The following is a 17784-nucleotide window of genomic DNA, read 5'->3' as shown; positions in this document are numbered from 1 at the left end:
TTCCATTCCATGGTGGCAGTCGGGAAGAGCACCAGGACCAGAGCATAAAGCTGTGTTCCAGCAGGTAAGAGTGGAGGGAGGGGGCTTGGCAAAGGGAGTGGAATCTCTCTCGAGCTTGGGGGACGGGGTCAAGAGGGGCAACAGGGAGAGACGCCCTATCGCCTCCCCACACGCAAGATGGCACCGACCAGAAGGGCCTTGGGTGGCTGGAAGATGTGGGTGGTACAATGTGTGTTCTCGCCCATATTTCCAGGCACCTGATTGGCTGATCGCCCTTCGCCAGGTGCAAATATATGGAAAGGGCACATATACAATCAGTAATGAAGCTGAAAAGGCAGTTCTCCATTTCAATCACAGTCTTTTAAATATGTAGAGGGTCTCAACAGAGTTTTAGATGAGATGATTGAGATGGCAGGTAGGAATGGCATGGATCTGAGTGATGTTGTGTAAAAGATGGTTTGGAGCATAAGGGTATCTCCTAACAGGGTGACACTAGTGTCAATATTTGAATTGATGTGCGGTAGGAAGTTAGATTCCATGTTGTGCCCATACTGGGTGAACCATTTGAGCAAGAAAGGAGTAGGTACCATGGAAATGGATAAGGACAAATTGAAGGGTAGACAAAAAGCGGTAGGAGAACCAGTTAAGTCGAAATGAAAAGAGGATATTAAGGGATGAGACTTGGTAAGGAGTAAGAAGGGGAGAATAGTGGTGAAAGGGATGTTGAGACATTTTCAGAGCCTATGGTGGTTATTGAAGGGTTTCCCAGTGCTGTCAGAGTGGAAGATGGCACTAGATGGAATGAAAGACAAATGTTTTGGCACAATGGAATTGTAGAGATGAGGCACAAGGGAGCTTCTGTAGGATGTGGAGAGAGAGTGGAGTGAAAAGGACATCTGAGCTGGGGAGAGGATGTATGGAAGGAGAATGGGAGAAAAGATCAGGCTGAGAATAGTGATGTGAACGAGGAAAGTGGTGAAGGAGCAACAGGTGAGCTAGAGTTGAGTAGTTTCCATCCACAGAGGCCAAGAAAATGTCCTAGTCTTTAGAAAGATTTTGAAATGGGTGATGTTGACTTATATGCCTTTTCCATGGTAGTGTTGGGGAGAGGTGAATTTGCGATATAGGAGGTAGTTTTATTAGTTTTGGTTTATGATTCTGGTTTTGTTGTGGTTATAGTTGTAGTTGTTTTGGGTGGGTGAATAAGGGGGTAGGTTTGTGTGGTATCCTATGTTTCCTTTGGAATTGAAACGAGAGTGTGACGGTGCGGGGGTTCGAGAAGAGATGGTTGGAGTGGAGCAAGAGCAGAGGGAAGGTGGCTTAAGGTTGTGCTAGGTTGCTGGGCTGCAACCTGCATGCTAAAACAGTTTAAAAATAACTTACTTACTTACCCAATCCATGTACGGTCGATACTTCGAAAAGCATCCCCATTTTAGGTTTGTATTTTATTGCCAGCTTTGGGCTTGCCATTTTATGCAGGTAATGACCCTGTCAGTGTAGGTAACGCAGAAATTGTATTCTTCCTGCATTTATTGTTGGCTCCTTAACATTTTATAATCTGAATGTACTGTAGATTGGCATGAGCTGATGGTAGAGATTGGCTCGGCTGGTCACATTCAATGATATCCTTGATCAGTATACGATGGACTGCTGTGTCACTCACTGCCAACAGATAGATTAGTAGCTATTAGATGGAATAGGTCATCCTGCACTAATACGAGTCTTCTTTTTCGACCATGACCAAGGCAGAGGAAGATTGGATTGAGCATGTCACACTGGGATGTTGTTATAATCCAGTGGCTACGTGTTCTGTAATCTTCATGCTCATGTGAAGCCTGAAATGACCCTGGAGGTCTTCTTGGTCTCAGTAGGAATGTTTGAAGAAGGGCATGATCATAGAGGTGCTTATAGAGTTGGATGGGACTTGAGGGGAGATGAAACATGTGTTGGGAGTCAATTATCTATGGTTCTTGGACCAAATGTCCAGATTTCAAATATTGCTTTAGATCTAAATTATGGTTTCTGGCAAGCTTGTGTTTCCATTTAAGTGTTTCAATAGGAACGTCTACAGATAGGGGACATGTTTGTCATTGACAAGCAGGGGTGTACTGGGAACTCAAAGCGTCCCTGGAAATAATGTTCAAGGTGTCCCCATATTCCACATTTTGAGCAAGCCCAACCCCTTTCACTTAAGAACATTTGAAAATAATGGCCATGATGCAGAGACCCACTGGGAAAACTCCAGTGTTCCCTCTAGGCCAGTCCACCCCTGTTGTTAAGGGCAACACAGTGTGGCATGTTTGATCTCAAAGTGACGGTTAGGATCTTTTGCAACTTGACAATACAGAATTATGATAAGTAAATGGTCTTACTGCATTTTGCAGTAATTTAGGTCTGTTATATTAGGAACGGCTTGCCAGGGATGTGGATAACATTATAACATGTTAAGTTAATTGTTGTAGGTGGTGTGAATGTTTTTGAAATCGTGATTGTTCATGGAATAAAATGACTTGCATCAGAGAATTTCGAGCCTGCCACATTTCTATTACAGGAGAGATAGACGATCATCAATTCATCAACATATACCTATAGTTTCAAATATGAAGGATTTAATTGTGTTTTGCTTGCAATTCAATTATTAAGTAAACGTACACACTGATAGACAGAGTTCATGAACCCATGTCAATGGGTTCAATGTTTTGCTGGCTGCTGAGGTAAAGTCCGTGGGTGGCTCTGGTTGGAAAACAAATCCTCGATTGAACACTCATTTGAAGTACTTGCAGCTAATTTGTGGAATGCCTTGTCGGAGGTGTTCCATTAAATCAAGAATTTGCCACTGTTCCAATGAAGAATTAATATGCCTTTGTTTTCATTGTGTTCACATCCTCCGACTCCCCTATCTGTCGAAGGTCAATGGGATGTTTCCGCTCTACAAATGACCCAAGATAGATAGATCTTGCTTTCACTATTGCACACACCCCCCTACGTTTTTACACCCACCTACCCCTATGCACAGTATTAGAATGTGGCTGTTATACATATCAGGAATTGACTTGCTTTACCAGAGACATTTAAAACAGGTGGGTACCATAGATGTCATCATACACAAAATATGCCACCTTTTTCGACAGCTTGAGAGTATTTATGACCACAATATTGGGGTGGAACAAGTTGGGAACTGATGGCTCATGTGTAGTCTGCACTTGAAGCTGTCAGTTTGGGTGGTCTTTGGTCTTTGCATTAAGATGTTTGCTGGTGTTATTGGCATTAGAGTGTGTGGCGGTAGCCTTTGTACACCCAGCAGTTTTGCAAGTTATCAATGTTGCTGGTTGGAAATAATTGGGTGGTTCCTGATCAAACCTTGATATTGGTGTAAAATTTAGAACACAGCACTATTTTCAGCTCTCTCCTAATTATTTGATAGGTTTTTCCCTATGTACACCATGTGATTTTGGTACGCTTTGCCATTCTCCTCCAACATATCTGTCTGTCGGTAGATCAGAGCAGTGTGACTTCATCTGAGGTCATAAGAGGGGCATCGTTTGAAGGTATCCATGCCCTTGTTTGGGAAGGACCGATTTATATTGCCTAGGTGTTTGAACTTTATTTTTTCAAAAAATTCACTCAATGTACATATGCTCATTCTGCTTGAACAATGACAAGATTGTACACCATATTTATTTTGACCATAAACTGCATATAGTTAGAAATTGATTTTTAGGATCCAAATGAGAAATTATCCCTTGTTAAAAATGAATAATCCTCTGTTTTGGGAGCCAACAATTTATTTTTACATTTGAATGCATATATTTGCATCATATGGCCGCTTAGTCTTAATATATTACAATTAAACTGTTCAATTATGTGATATTCATTATTGTTATTGTGCTTGAGGAATCATCATTTTTAGTATAATTATTATTATTGTTATCATCATCATGGGGCAATTTAAAGAGCACACACAATAAAAATTTTAATTGGCCTAAACAGAATGCATTTAAATATTTTTATTTTCACTACCCATACAAAGAAAGCACAAGTACCCTTCTTATAGAGCATTAAGGAATGAATTACTGATAACATGCATTTCTTGCAACATTGTACCCTTGAAACAACATTTATCAAACTCAAGATAAAAGGGATGTCACTTACCAAAGGTCTTTTAAAAAATTCATATTTGGCATAATTCTTTCTGAAATAGAACCGACTTTCTTCCATTCCCCAGCTAGACTGCACTTCAATAACCATCTCATGGTCTTCTATGGTCCTTTCTGTAAAATGAATATGAAATTAAGATTTCACTTTTTGTGAAGTCGTAGTATTAGATTATCGGAAAAGAATTTATAAATGCTAGTATACAAAAATCCTTTACATCCCCTTTACATCCCTAGTATTTACACGAAGGTTCCATAAAAACATTGTTGTAAATACAATACAATATTTCCTAACAAACGCACCAGCAAATCATTACATTACAGTATTCAGATTTTTGATATCATCATCATAAAAAAAGGAAAGTATGTAAAAGCATTAAGCATCTTCAATTTGATCCAGCCAATGTTTTCTCTTGTGCAAAGCCATTCTGAGATAACAAAGACCAGCCCATCTTTGGGGTAACCGCCCAGAGTAAATATTATAACACTGGGTGGCATTGCATCAGCCCCCACTCTCTTAAAATACGTTTCAAAGTGCAGTTTCTAATATTTGCATAGGCTGGGTAAAACAGTACAAAACGTGATAGGTCCTTGTAGGGGCCTGGCAAAATGGGCGCAAACGTAAATTGTCCCGCCATTAAAGTGTCAAGTGCCTTAAAATAATTCACTGCATCCATTTCCACAAGATTGCTTTTGAAATATTTCAGCTATGGTATTTCTACAGCCATCTCCTTGGACATTCATGTATTTATTTATTTTTTACATTTATAAAGCACCTAAACCCTCAGGCATCAGGGTGCTGTTACAGACCAGTTACATGCAGGAACTTCAGCGGAGTTGGAACGGACACAAAGGGTAACTGTACATTGAGCAACTGGTTAGGGGGAGACCAGTTAAGCAAGTAGCCAGGTTTTCAACCAGATACATGTGAAACGCTTCAGCGGGATGGGAACGGACATGAGGGTGACTGTACATTGCATAGCTGGTTAGGGGGAAACATAAGTGTTTTTATTAAGGACTGTGTAAAGACTGTGTAAGTGTCGCTTTATTATTACACCATAGCCGTGTCTAATAAAGTGCTAGTCATGTGGCTAGATCATCATCTTTTACAGGCTAGCCCTAATTCTAGATCTAACCCATAATTTGTTGACTCACTGGGTAAACCCAGGATCTCCTTGAGAAAATCATTCTCACAAACCTCCGTATTTTTTGCTTTGCCAAAACCCAACAGCTTCATACCATACTTTGCAGCATATATTGCTTTGTTCAAATATACTTTACTTATAAGCTCAATTGAATTGATGTTGTACATACTCATAAAAGAATGCCCCCACAACCCCCAGTGGCTGTTTAAATTGGTTACATTGTTTATTAATATGGGGAGCCACAGAAAACAATCATGAAAAACCATCACTAAGGGAATTCTGCTGCTATTGCTGGCCATTGCCGGAAAGGTAGGTTGCCACCTGAACCCGTGGCACACCATTGCTGCGGATTTCTTGGTATTAACATGCAGGTCCAACCAATTCATGAATAAGAGAAATGGGGTCACACGGAATAAATACAACAATTCAAAACATTCAAAGACTCAGTAGGGTGAATGGGCAATGAGGGACATGGACAGGTCAGAAGTCAAATTTACATATTTTATTCAATTAATACAAATAACACAGTAAAATCATTTTACATCATCCACACTATAACATTTTCTAAAATGCATACAATTACATAATATATATCAAAAATATGCTAGAAAAGATAATGTATCTATCTAAAAGACTATCTAATCAGGCAATGCTAACTATAATGTATATAGCCACTGTGTATCTACAGCAGGTAGGCCACAAAAGTCAGTGCAACAAGGTTATCAGAAAAAGTGCTAAGTGCCTTGTCAAAAAAAGTGCTAAGTGCCTACTACGGGTGTCACATTCATGTGACATTCTCCTAACAGTAGTTTCGACGGTCAAACAATCAATCTTATCTAGGACAAAAAAGAACAAAAGAGCTGGTAGCCGTCTTCATCAGGGCGCAATAATTGCATGATATTAATTCTTCAAAAGGCCCATAACAATGTCAAAAAGAACTATACACAGCAGTACACCAGACGGTCATGTACTAGAAGGTACATTATGCTTCAATCTTGCTTGAGGTCTGTGCCTCTGGTGGAACGCTAATTCAAACAAACAAAGAAAACAGAAACAAAGCTTGATGTTAAAAACAGGAATTAAAACTTGACTGAGCCTGCCCATGGCTCAACATATATCCATCACCCATTAGAGTTCAATTGATAAGGACTAGCAAATGCAGGTAAAACAAATTCACCTTGCAGAGTCCCAAGGGGGCGCAGAAAGAGGTTACTTCATTCACGTAGCCCACAATCATACTGGTAATGACCAGTTATGAATTATCTATGGAGACAAAAACAGGAAAAAAGGACTTGAAAACATAGTCCCCTTAATTCCCACCTAAATGCACTGAGTAAATTGACAAAGGGCGCACAAGAGCAGGGTCCGTAAACTCCATACTAACCTCCTACACAAAAGTGGCATCCATAAAACAAGCAGGCAATTAGATGATCAATACCAGTATGATTGTGGGCTACGCGAATGAAGTAACCTCTTTCTGCGCCCCCATGGGACTCTGCAAGGTGAATTTGTTTTACTCTGTTTTTTCTCTGTCTAGATATCTGCCTTACAAATTTTGTGAACCTGATGTGATCCCAGACTCTCTGTAGTGATGGAGGATTCCTGGCTGCACATCCGGAGTGGCCACATCAACCTGCAGTGACTAGTCCTGAGTCTACAAATTGGAGAGGTTTACAGGAGCCGTGTTGACTGAATTCATGTTTGCTCTTTGGAGTGGGGTGCCGCTCCCAGATTGTGCTGGCCGTTGATGGGACCCCGTGACGGTGGAACTCAGGGGAGAGCACATAGATGTAATTGCATCTTTTGCGGGAGAAAACAATACAAGTGTGGGTAAGAGTAGTAGCACATTTAGAGTGGGGTGATTGCAGAGTGGGAAGACCACGTGGCACTATATATATGTATATTTTTTTATTTTTATTTCTAATACATGGAGTCATGAGGATAAAAGGAGTAATAGGATCCTCTCTGATTAGGGGGAGAAGACAGTGCTGTACCACTAAGAGGAGAGGAGGAATAAGGGTAGAGGCCCCATGTATTGAGTGGGTCTGGGATCCGATGTAAAGGGGGCAAGAGGATGAGAAGTAGTATTTTGGTGGTTTCATCGTTGTTTTATTGTGATGGTGTGGACTGAAGTGGGGTCTAGTTTTGTTGTGTATATATATATAGCTCAGTGAAAAAGCTTTGTTAAAGGGACATTATGCTTAAGTTGCACTAATAAAAACCTATGAAATTCACAGAAAAAACATTTTAAAGGGACGTTATGGTTAAAAGTAAAACCGAAAAAATAATCTCAGAAATTCGGCAGTTATGGTAAGTAACACTAACTTGCGCCACCACCGTGCACTGCTAAGACTAATACCCAGGACATCAAAAATGAGACATAAAAAATGACATCACAAATGTCTTTGGCTACATCACTGATGACATCACATATCTAGGCCACTTGTTTTTGTTCGCTAATATATCTAGGCCAGGTGTTTTTGTTCATTGACAGTCAGAATATGAAAATTCAAAAGGTGATATATATCTAGACGTTAACCTTATCATATGTTCTTAAAGTACTTTCCTTAGGATTTGGTCTGAGCTCTTGGTGCACATACGCAAGGCAATAAGCAGGCCTCAAACACACAACTCATTTGTATACATAAGGATGACCTTTAATGTTATTGTCATTTTCTGGTAATGTTTCTTTTTTTCCTTACTTTAGTTTCCCTCTGTGTGCCTCTGATTTGTATGCATCGTGGGTCTTCATATGTATTGTTTGTACTAACACAAGTGTGTAGTAAGTCTTGAATTGTTAACTATTTATTCCATGTTTAACATTACTCTAAACTCTGATATGGTAGCATTCATTATTTTACTATCCAAAATGAATAGATCAAAAATATTGTACTTCTATGGTACATGCTGCAGCTGTTGACTATGTGTATGTATAATTAGGCTCCTGTATTAACAACAACACTCCAATATAATATTTTGTTGAGATGAGAATATTTTTTAATACATTAAGTAGTTCATGATACTCTTCCAATCACCCCTGACATCTTGTTACCGACATTATAAACACAACCCCTTGTAGGGACATTTCATCAAAATGAATTTGATATGTGATGTCATCAGTGTTGTCATCAATGACATGTGTGATGACATATTTGATGTCCTGGGTGTTGGTCTTAGCAGTGCATGGTGGTGGCGCAAGTTATTTTTGCTTAGCTTACCCTAACTGATGAATTTCTGGGGGTTTTCGATTTTACTTGTAAAGTAATTATAATGTCCCTTTAACAAAATGTTGTCACTGAATTTGATAGGTTTTTATTAGCGCAACTTAACCATAACGTCCCTTTAACAACGTTTTTTCACTGAATTTCATAGGTTTTTCCCAGGATGCCCTTAATTTTTGTAGATGTACCATACAACATACTGAACCCCCTGGCCCAATGCCCATAACCAAAAGGTCCGCAGACTGTGCGACTGTTCATGGACCTAGTGTAGCATCCACAATGCCCAAAACCTAAGGGGTTGTCTTACATTATGGTAGAGTACAGCAAAGAAACTGAAGATGTTTAAAGATCAAAACATAAGTGTATTATAAGGAAAAATGAAGTAGTTCTACAAACTCTGTACTTATAAAAGTAGCAGCGCAATTGCATAGGGTGTGCAACATAATGGAATGCACCAGGCAGCAAAATAACCAGTGCTTCCAACAGTATTACCTCAGTGCTGCGTTATATACAAACTGAGAAGCAACTGTCAGCGGGCGAAGTGCAAAGTAGGGGCAGCAGTAGTGACAGCAAAACCGTATTAGAAAGTCATAAGTACACTATATTTTTTCCTATACCTGTGCAGTTTGTTTTGTGTACATGACTAGTAAAACGTTATATACAAACTGAGAAGCAACTGTCAGCGGGAGAAGTGCAAAGTAGGGGCAGCAGTAGTGACAGCAAAACCGTATTAGAAAGTCATAAGTACACTATATTTTTTCCTATACCTGTGCAGTTTGTTTTGTGTACATGACTAGTAAAACGTTGTTTTTTTTGTTTTTTTTTACACAGAAAAGGCAAGCACCCTGGAGTGGTTTGAGGAGAATTTCCCCCTTGATGAAATGAGTGAAGATAGTAACTCCAATGGTAGACAGTGCCATTTCAAAAATAGGAAAATGAACACACATTGCTTCACATGTAACTGAAACATTTTTTTTTTTTTAACAGTACATACTGAAAATGAAGGGAATGGCCTGGGCGCACCAGCTACTACACAAGTGCATGAGCACATAGAAACCCAAACTGACAGTGTGGGCAATGAACTATTGAGCCTGGGGGCAAAAATTGAGCAATTGAAGGACAGGTTTGCAGACTTAAAACGACTTGTTCAAAGGCATATAAATGAAAATATAAAGTGCCACTGCCCCACTTGCAGCTGCACCCCTTCCCCTGTCCCAGACTACCATCCCCACAAGTTCCCTTTAAAGCAAAGATGTTATGATGAGACCTCAATCCCTTCCTCCCCTGATGACCAGCCTGTGCAAAACCCCAATTCCCCTGTATATGTTTCCATTTACGCTACCCCTTCCCTTTCCTAATTGTGAGTATTTGGGTGTATAACTAAAAAGTTCTATGTGTATACTGTTGCTGTGTGTGTGTGTGTGCTTTCTTTTTTAAAAGCCTTGTTAGGAGTCCACAAAGCACACGACTCTCCGGCCTGTCCGTAACCAAAATGGAGGTGTCCTGAGGACACCTTGCCTGCCGGGCAGTCCACAATCAAAATGGAAGTGTCCGTAGGAGTCCGCAAAGTTGTAATGTACCTCTAATCGGTTCAGGGAGTCCTCCCCTGTTCTGCGGACACCTGGGCACACGCGCATCATATTCCCTGTGTCCTACGGACAACGTGCCTGTCCAGCATGTCCCCAAAGTTGTGGCATACTTTTAATTAGTTTGGGGAGCCCAACCCTGTCCGGCAGACACCTGGGCACATGTGTATCTCATCCCCCGGGTCTTACGAACACTGTATCTGTCCGGCATTTCTGCAAAGCAGTGACGTACTTTAATTTGCTTGGGGACCCCATCCCTGTACAGCGGACACCTGGGTGCATGCGCATCTCGTCCCCCGGGTCCTACAAACACTGTGCATGTCCGGCATGTCCACAAAGTAGTGATGTACTTTCATTTGTTCGGGGAACACACCCATGTCTGGCGTACACCTGGGCACATGCGCATCACACCCCCTGGGTCCTACGAACACTGCCCCTGTTCAGAACTGTCTGCTGCACATGTGTCACACTTTTAATTAGTTTGGGGAGCCCAACACTGTTGGAGGACACCTAAGTGCATGCACACAATGGATCCCGTGCATTAGGTGTCCTACGGACAGCTGTCGCACTCGCAAACATTCACGATGTCACCATGTGACCGCACACACGCTGATCATTGGTCCTTATTCGTGAACATGGTCCGGGCCCCCGAACAACAAAAAAGTGCCTTTTTAAGCAATCCAAGCTGTCTTACAGTAAAACTACACCCTTGCAGAGGTCCCAGATGATGCCCCTGATGATCTAGAGACTTTTTGGAATTTATTGAGCCCAGCTTGGGGTCTGAAGTGTTGAGGGAGTGCAAAACTGTTCGCAGAGCACTCTCCAGAACCCCTATAAAAGGCCCCACCCTAGTGCTGCTCCTCATTCTGTTTTTGGATTTCCAGAACAGAGCACTGTGCCAGACTGCTACTTGTACCAGATTGCTGCTTCCTGGTTTCCTGTTTGGTGAACACTAACTTCCTGAGAAGAATGGCATCCACTGCTGCTTCCACTGCTGCTGCATCCTTATCATCACCCCCACCACCACCACCACCATCTTCTGGAGGGCATGGTGAGGGGAACAGGCATGGTGATGATGTAGAGGGGGAACAAGAAGAGGAAGAGGATGAGGTAGTGGAAGTCCCTACTACCAGCTACCAACGTGAATCTTGGGTGTGGAGACTCTTTACCACCGCTGGGGACTACCCAAGACTAGTGTGGCCAAGGTTTGCTGCAATAAGTGCCATGGCACTCAGTCGCGGCAAACCTGGGCTGTATAGCTACGGGACCACCTCCATGCGGCGACACCTGAGCTCAAACCACAAGGCAGCAGTACGGAGGGTTGTCCCCTTCCAACAGGCTAGTAGGTTGAGTTCCTCTGCACATCCTCAGCATCTGCTCCTGTCACCACAAGGGACACTCCTATGGGGCAGCAGATCCCTGAGCCAGCCTCACAGGCCATATACACCGCAGCTGACCCTTACATTTCAAAGGTCACTGTCTTGTGCATTTACTGTGAGGCGATATTCTGCAGGGGTGAGCAATTCCAGAGTGCTTTCGAGGCTATGGTCTGGGAGCACGAAGGAAAGTGCTCCCTATCTCCATGAGGCCCACCCAACATCTTCCTCACTCCACCTGCCCCTTCGTCCCAGTGGTTGGTGCCCCTTCCCTACCCTCTCTTGCCTTCTCTTCCTTATGTGTCATGTCAGAAAATACCACCAAAAACATAAAACACGAGAACACACACAAAAAAAGCTCTTTTTAGTGCCCCCTCTCATAAGGCCATGCATCCTAGAGTCTAGGGCCTGGCCACAACCACTGCAGCATAATACGGCCATGCACCCAAGAATCTGTCAAGAGCCCACAACCCACACACATAACCCAGACACCTGAGTCCCTATCCTCTTCTATACACATATAATTACTCTTCTTGCAACCAGTAGGAAGACAGTCATGCACCCAAAATTCTAGCAGCAGCCCACAAGCATCACACCATAATACAGACATGCAACCAAGACTCTAGGAGCAGGCCACAACCATTGCAGCATAATGCATCCATGCACCCAAGAATCTCGCCACTGCCCACAACCCACACAAATAAGGCAGCCACCTGAGGCCCTGTCCACTTCAGTTCACATACTATTACACTACTTGCACCCATTGCACAGACTCTCATACACCCAAGAATCTTGTGGCAGTCCAATAAAGCAGCTGCCACATGGACTGACCACTTCTGTACACATACTATTGCAGTACTTGCAACCAGTAGGCACACCATACACCCACAAATCTAGTGACTGTCAACAACCACCACAGCATAATACTATTACATTACTTGCACCCAGGGCACAGACTGTCATACACCCAAGAATCTCGGGGCAGTCCAGTAAGCCATCTGCCACACACCCTGTACACTTCTGTACACATACTATTGCAGTACTTGCAACCAGTAGGCACCCAAGAATCTGCCCTGTGGCCACAACCCACACACATAAACCAGCCGCCTAAAGCCCTGGCCACTTCATACTATTACAGTACTTGCCACCAGTGGTCACACTCTTGGGTGCATGGCCTCCAGCGGTATTCAAACTGTGGGTCGCGACCCCCCATGGGTCTGTGGGTGCATCCCTGGGGGGCCCTGAGAGCTCAGCAAGAAATATAAAAAAGACGATTGGACGAAATGGGCAGGGGTGGCTCACATGGTCGGGCTGAAGCATGAAACTGTCTCAGGCAACAATGAAAAAGTGGCCCGCAGTTGTAAATGGATATTCATTCCTTTAGTCACAGACTGGGCCTCATTACAGCTATGTCGGTATGGTAACAACGGTGCTGGTAAGCTACCGGCACCGTTGCTACCGTACCGGCATAGTACGAGTTGTGCTCAAGGGTGCCTGACAGCCCGCCAGGTCTGACCTGGCAGGCCGTGCGGTACCCGTGAGCACAGCTCATCGGATGCACCGGCACCATTATTAACCTATGGGGCTCAATGGGAATGGGGATCTACCGGTACCGGCACCCGCGAAAGGGCAATTATCAGGTCTGCCTAACTCGGCATGACCCGGTAATTGCCCATTCGTGGGTGGCGGAACCGGATACAACTCCGGCGGCAGCCGTGCCAGTTTTACCGGCATAGCTACCGCCAGGGTTGTAATGAGGCCCACTGTTTTAATAGTACCCAAGGGGGTGCTTTGTGTTAAAATGTAAGTAAATTGTGATATATTCAGCAACAATGGTCAAAATTACTAACTGCATAGTAACTCATAAACCTCGTCCACATTGGCCAAAATGGTGGCCCATTTTGACTGGCCCACACTAGCATTTTACATTTTCAGTACAGGCATTGCCCTATAGGCCAGTCCGAGCCTGGCGGCTCATCTATAATGGCGAGGGGACGCCCACCCAGTGGTCCCTCACCCATTATGGAGGAGCTAAGGAGCCAGCCCAGTGAAACAATGAGCACTCCCTCAGCTGCTTTTTCCAGCTGATGGAGTGCTCCTGGGCTGGCTGAACTGTCAAAGGGAAACAGTGTTTCCCTTTGACAGTTCAGTTTAGTTCCCCAGCCGCACAGGCTCACTGAGCCATGCAAGTTCGGGGGTGTTTTGCTTCGCCAGCATTGCATAGCTCATTGGAAATGCTAGCTGGGGCACTGCATGCCTGTATGTCCGAGGGGGAGCTCCTGCGCCTCCTCGAACATACAGACAGAGCAGCCTGGAGCAGGGCGTTTCAGCACCCACACGCAGGCCAATGCAGAAGGTACGTTTATGTTCATTGTTTGTTTTTATTTAAACATGTGTATGGATGCGTGTATGCTTATGTTATGAGTGATTGTATGGTGATGGATGCTCGTGTGAATGATAGAGTGATTGCTGTATGAATGTGCAGCGCCTTGCATACACACATAATCATGTTAATTGTGTTCGGCCCAGTGGGGCCCAGGAGACAGGGATGGTATCTTTTTACTGGACATCTATCATAGATGCCGTTAAAATAATTTGGGACCCCCCCTTTTGGGGTCCCAAATTATTTTAACGGCTTATAAATGGGGTGCCATTTAATGAATCTACAATAAGGTGTGCAAACATTTAGAGATCTAGATATACATATTTTTGCAATGTTTGGTTGGATTTCGTCAGGAGGGGGCAAACTTAGAGTGGGGTCCCAAAATATTGTAAAAGATTATAAAGGTGGTGCAATTTGACATATCTAAACAAAAGTTTGCAAAAAGATTTTAGATGTAGATATAAATGTTTTCATAAAGTCTATATGGATTTTGTCAAGTGGGGGCTAGGTTATATGACTATTGTATGTGCATACATTTGACACTTTTGAAAAAATAAAACGTGTGGATTTCCAGCAAACTTGTGGAAGGAGCATTGGCAAGGTATCTGAAAGCATGGTTTTGCAAATGAGTCCGTTTTTTATTTTTGAACAAGTGTCATAATGTAATTACAAAAAATAGTGACATACCTTTTTGGTGACTGAGGTATAGCCGGTAGCCATGGGCAGTGGCCAGATTGCGGGGTCATGGAATAAGGTCATGACCCGGACAATCTGGCTACTGGCCATTACCACAATGGACAACACATGGGGTTAAAGTGGCCATGCCCATCTGGGACCGGCTTTGTGGTAAAGTTGTTCGAAATTGGGATAGGTTTGAAAGGGAAGAAAAATGTGCTTATCGTAATATGGTCATTGGGTTCTCTCTTTGCCTCCTGCAGGCTGCCATGGAAAGCGAAGAGGGCCCTGTATGGAACCCCACCTTCCCTTTCCATGGTGGCCATCTTGGAAAAGGATTTTCCTTCCTACACCGGGACGCCAATGGCGTCCCGGTGTAGGAAGGAAAATCCTTTTTTGACACCTTGGGTTCCCGCTTTGGGAACCTAGAGTGCTAATGGCCTTCCTCCCTCATTACAGGGGCTGGAATGGGGGGATAATGGTCCGGAGACCTCGTTATCCACCCTCGCTTCGCTTGGGCTGATAACTTGGGCTGCTGGGCCGGTATCCACCGTTTCAGTCCCTGGAACGGGGGATGAACGCCACAATATTCCCATTAGTATAACACAAAATGCAAATGGGAATGTTGGAAAATCTTATTGAGTCTATGTACTAGATGGCGTCTAGGGGTTTTTTTAGTTCCATTTTTTAACTGTGAACGGTGGTTCCTAAAGCAACATTTCTTTTGTTGTTTTTGGATGTATTTTTTTTTTTGGCAGGAGAGCTAAGAATGATATGTGGGGAGGGAAATGGGGAAGAGGCACCAAACACTAATATGGAGGGTCATGTGGACAGGGGAAATTGTTGCGTGTGTGTTATTTCTAAGGTAGGGGGCAGTGTTTCTTATGCTCCTTGATTACAGCAGTGGTGGATCTTGGGGAGGAGGGATGGCAATATCTGATGCCATTTTAAGATAAATAGCAGTTTTTCTATGTACTGTGTACGAGATTTTTAATGGATAATGAGTAGGAATAGGTGTTGGAGCTGTGCAAGGGAAATGTTGAAGTTGAAAGTTCCTAAATCAGTACAAAATGCAGTTTTGAACTGTCTGCTAAGCACGGATCTTATTGTGAAGTGCAGATGGGTTTTCGGACACGTCATCATGCCGCACACCAGCGTATGGTCATGTGGCACTGTCCGGAAGGTCCGCAATGAAGTCAGATGTTGGTAGACATCTACGGATGCAAAACTAGTGAAATAGTTGCAAAAAGTGTATAGAAGTGTTAAAAATTATTCTAAACGGTGGGAAATGGGAGAGTTTTAAGGTGATAATTTGTAAACTGGACACACATATTGTTATATTTGGTAAGTATGATATTAGTAAGTTGTAGGAAAATAGCATGCACTGAAAAAGATTCACTGAACAAACATTGTTAAATGGACGTTATGGTTAAGTTGCGCTAATAAAAACCTATGAAATTCAATGATAAACCTTTGTTAAGGGGACGTTATGGTTAAGTTGGACTAATAAAAACCTATGAAATTCAGTGAAAAAACGTTGTTACAAAGACGTTATGGTTACAAGTAAAATAAAAAAAAACCTGAAATTCGCCAGTAATGGTAAGCTAAGCAACCATAACTCGCGCCACCACCGTGCACTGCTAAGACTAACACCCAGAACATCAAAGATGACATCACAAAAATCATTGATGACATCACTGATGACCACATGTGCATTTACTTTTCATACAAGGGGTTGTAAATGTAATGTTGGCAAAAAAGTATCAGGGATTATCGGGAGATGTGTAATAAACCACATACTTCATTACGCAATGTTGCAGCATTCTTTCTAGTACAGGAACCTAGTCATACAGAAATGTAGGTATTGGCTGCAGCATACACCACAGAGGTGCAATATTTGTAATTTTCCAAAGTTATATAATAAAATGGTGAATGATTCTGTATCAGACATTTCCGAACTGTGAAACATGTACTAAGTAGCTAATAATGTATTACTTACTACACATTTCTACTAATACACAAAAAACATAAACAGAGTACAATGCATACAAATATGGGGCTTATATATGGAGAGTAAAGTAAGCAAACAAGAGGCAGTATCATTAACAACTTTGTATGATCTAGATGATTGTATTCACGCACGAAATTGATTGCTGTGTTTCAGGCCTGCTTCTTCCCCTATATATGTACATCATAAGATGCAATTAAATTCTAAGTAAAGTAGTGTAAGAACATCTGAGAATATCAATATCTATAAATGTAATACCTTTTGAAAGTTAAGTTTCTGACTGTCAGTAAATAAAACCACCTGGCCTAGATATGGCAGTGAAGACATGTGATGTCATCAATAATATTTGTGATATTTGTAATGTCATCTTTGATGTCCTGGGCGTTAGTCTTAGCAGTGCACGGTGGTGGTGCAAGTTTTGGTTGCTTAGCTTACCATAACTGGCGAATTTCAGCGGGTTTTCTTTACTTGTAACCATAATATCTTTTTAACAACTTTATATATATATAAAAGGGTGGCAATAGCCGCTCTATAGTTAAGCTGAAACTAACACCCGTAGGAACACCTACAAATTCTAATGTTAATAACTTTTGATTTGTGTAATGGATCTGACCGAAATTCCAAAAATGATTAGGGACTTGCGCTCCCCATACTACAAAGTTTTGTTAAGATCTGTTTAAAAATAAAAAAGTTGTTAAGAAGACAAAAAAAGATTTTTTCCAAAGTTGCGGCCTACCTCCCATTCATTTTCACATAGACAATCAAGGTACATTTTTGAGAAAGTGCACAGCTCAAACCTCTGGACGGATTTGGACCAGGTCCAAAACAACCTGGGCAGGAAGCGTTTAACTCACGGTCCATGCTTTTTTTAGGGTTATTCTGTACAGTAGTTATTTAAATATTCTAGGGAGAAAGGGGTGCCTCTGTCTCAAAAATAAATAGTTTATCTCAGGTAAATTTCCAAAACCAGGTAACAAGGACAAACCCTGCTTAGCTTCAAAGCAAGGAAGGGGCCAGTCCCTCAAGGCCATGTTGCCTAACAAATGCATCCACATTACAAGACCACTTAGAACAACATGGCCTAAGGGGGCTGGATTTTTCCTTGCTTTGAAACTAAGCTGGGCTGCTCCCGGTTACTACATGGATGGGAGACAGTCCACAGTCCCGAATGCTGTGTGTTTTCTTAGTTTTAAATATCTAAAAACACACCGGAGCCGCATTATTTTTTTTAAACAA

The 17784-nt window shown here is 42.4% G+C and overlaps 1 protein-coding gene across 1 annotated transcript in view; it reads right to left on the bottom strand.

Annotated features, from left to right (window-relative positions):
* GRB14 (growth factor receptor bound protein 14) overlaps window positions 1-17784 on the bottom strand; it is a 1091974-nt gene that overhangs the window by 406944 nt on the left and 667246 nt on the right. The window contains exon 3 of the mRNA XM_069616312.1: window positions 4153-4271. Coding sequence (XP_069472413.1) covers window positions 4153-4271 — 119 coding nt within the window. The remainder of the gene's footprint in view (window positions 1-4152; window positions 4272-17784) is intronic.

Source organism: Ambystoma mexicanum, chromosome 9 (assembly GCF_040938575.1).
Source record: "Ambystoma mexicanum isolate Mex_15411 chromosome 9, UKY_AmexF1_1, whole genome shotgun sequence".
Lineage (NCBI taxonomy): Eukaryota > Metazoa > Chordata > Amphibia > Caudata > Ambystomatidae > Ambystoma > Ambystoma mexicanum.
The sequence above is the reverse complement of the archived record's forward strand: the minus strand, read 5'-3'. Positions and strand labels throughout refer to the sequence as shown.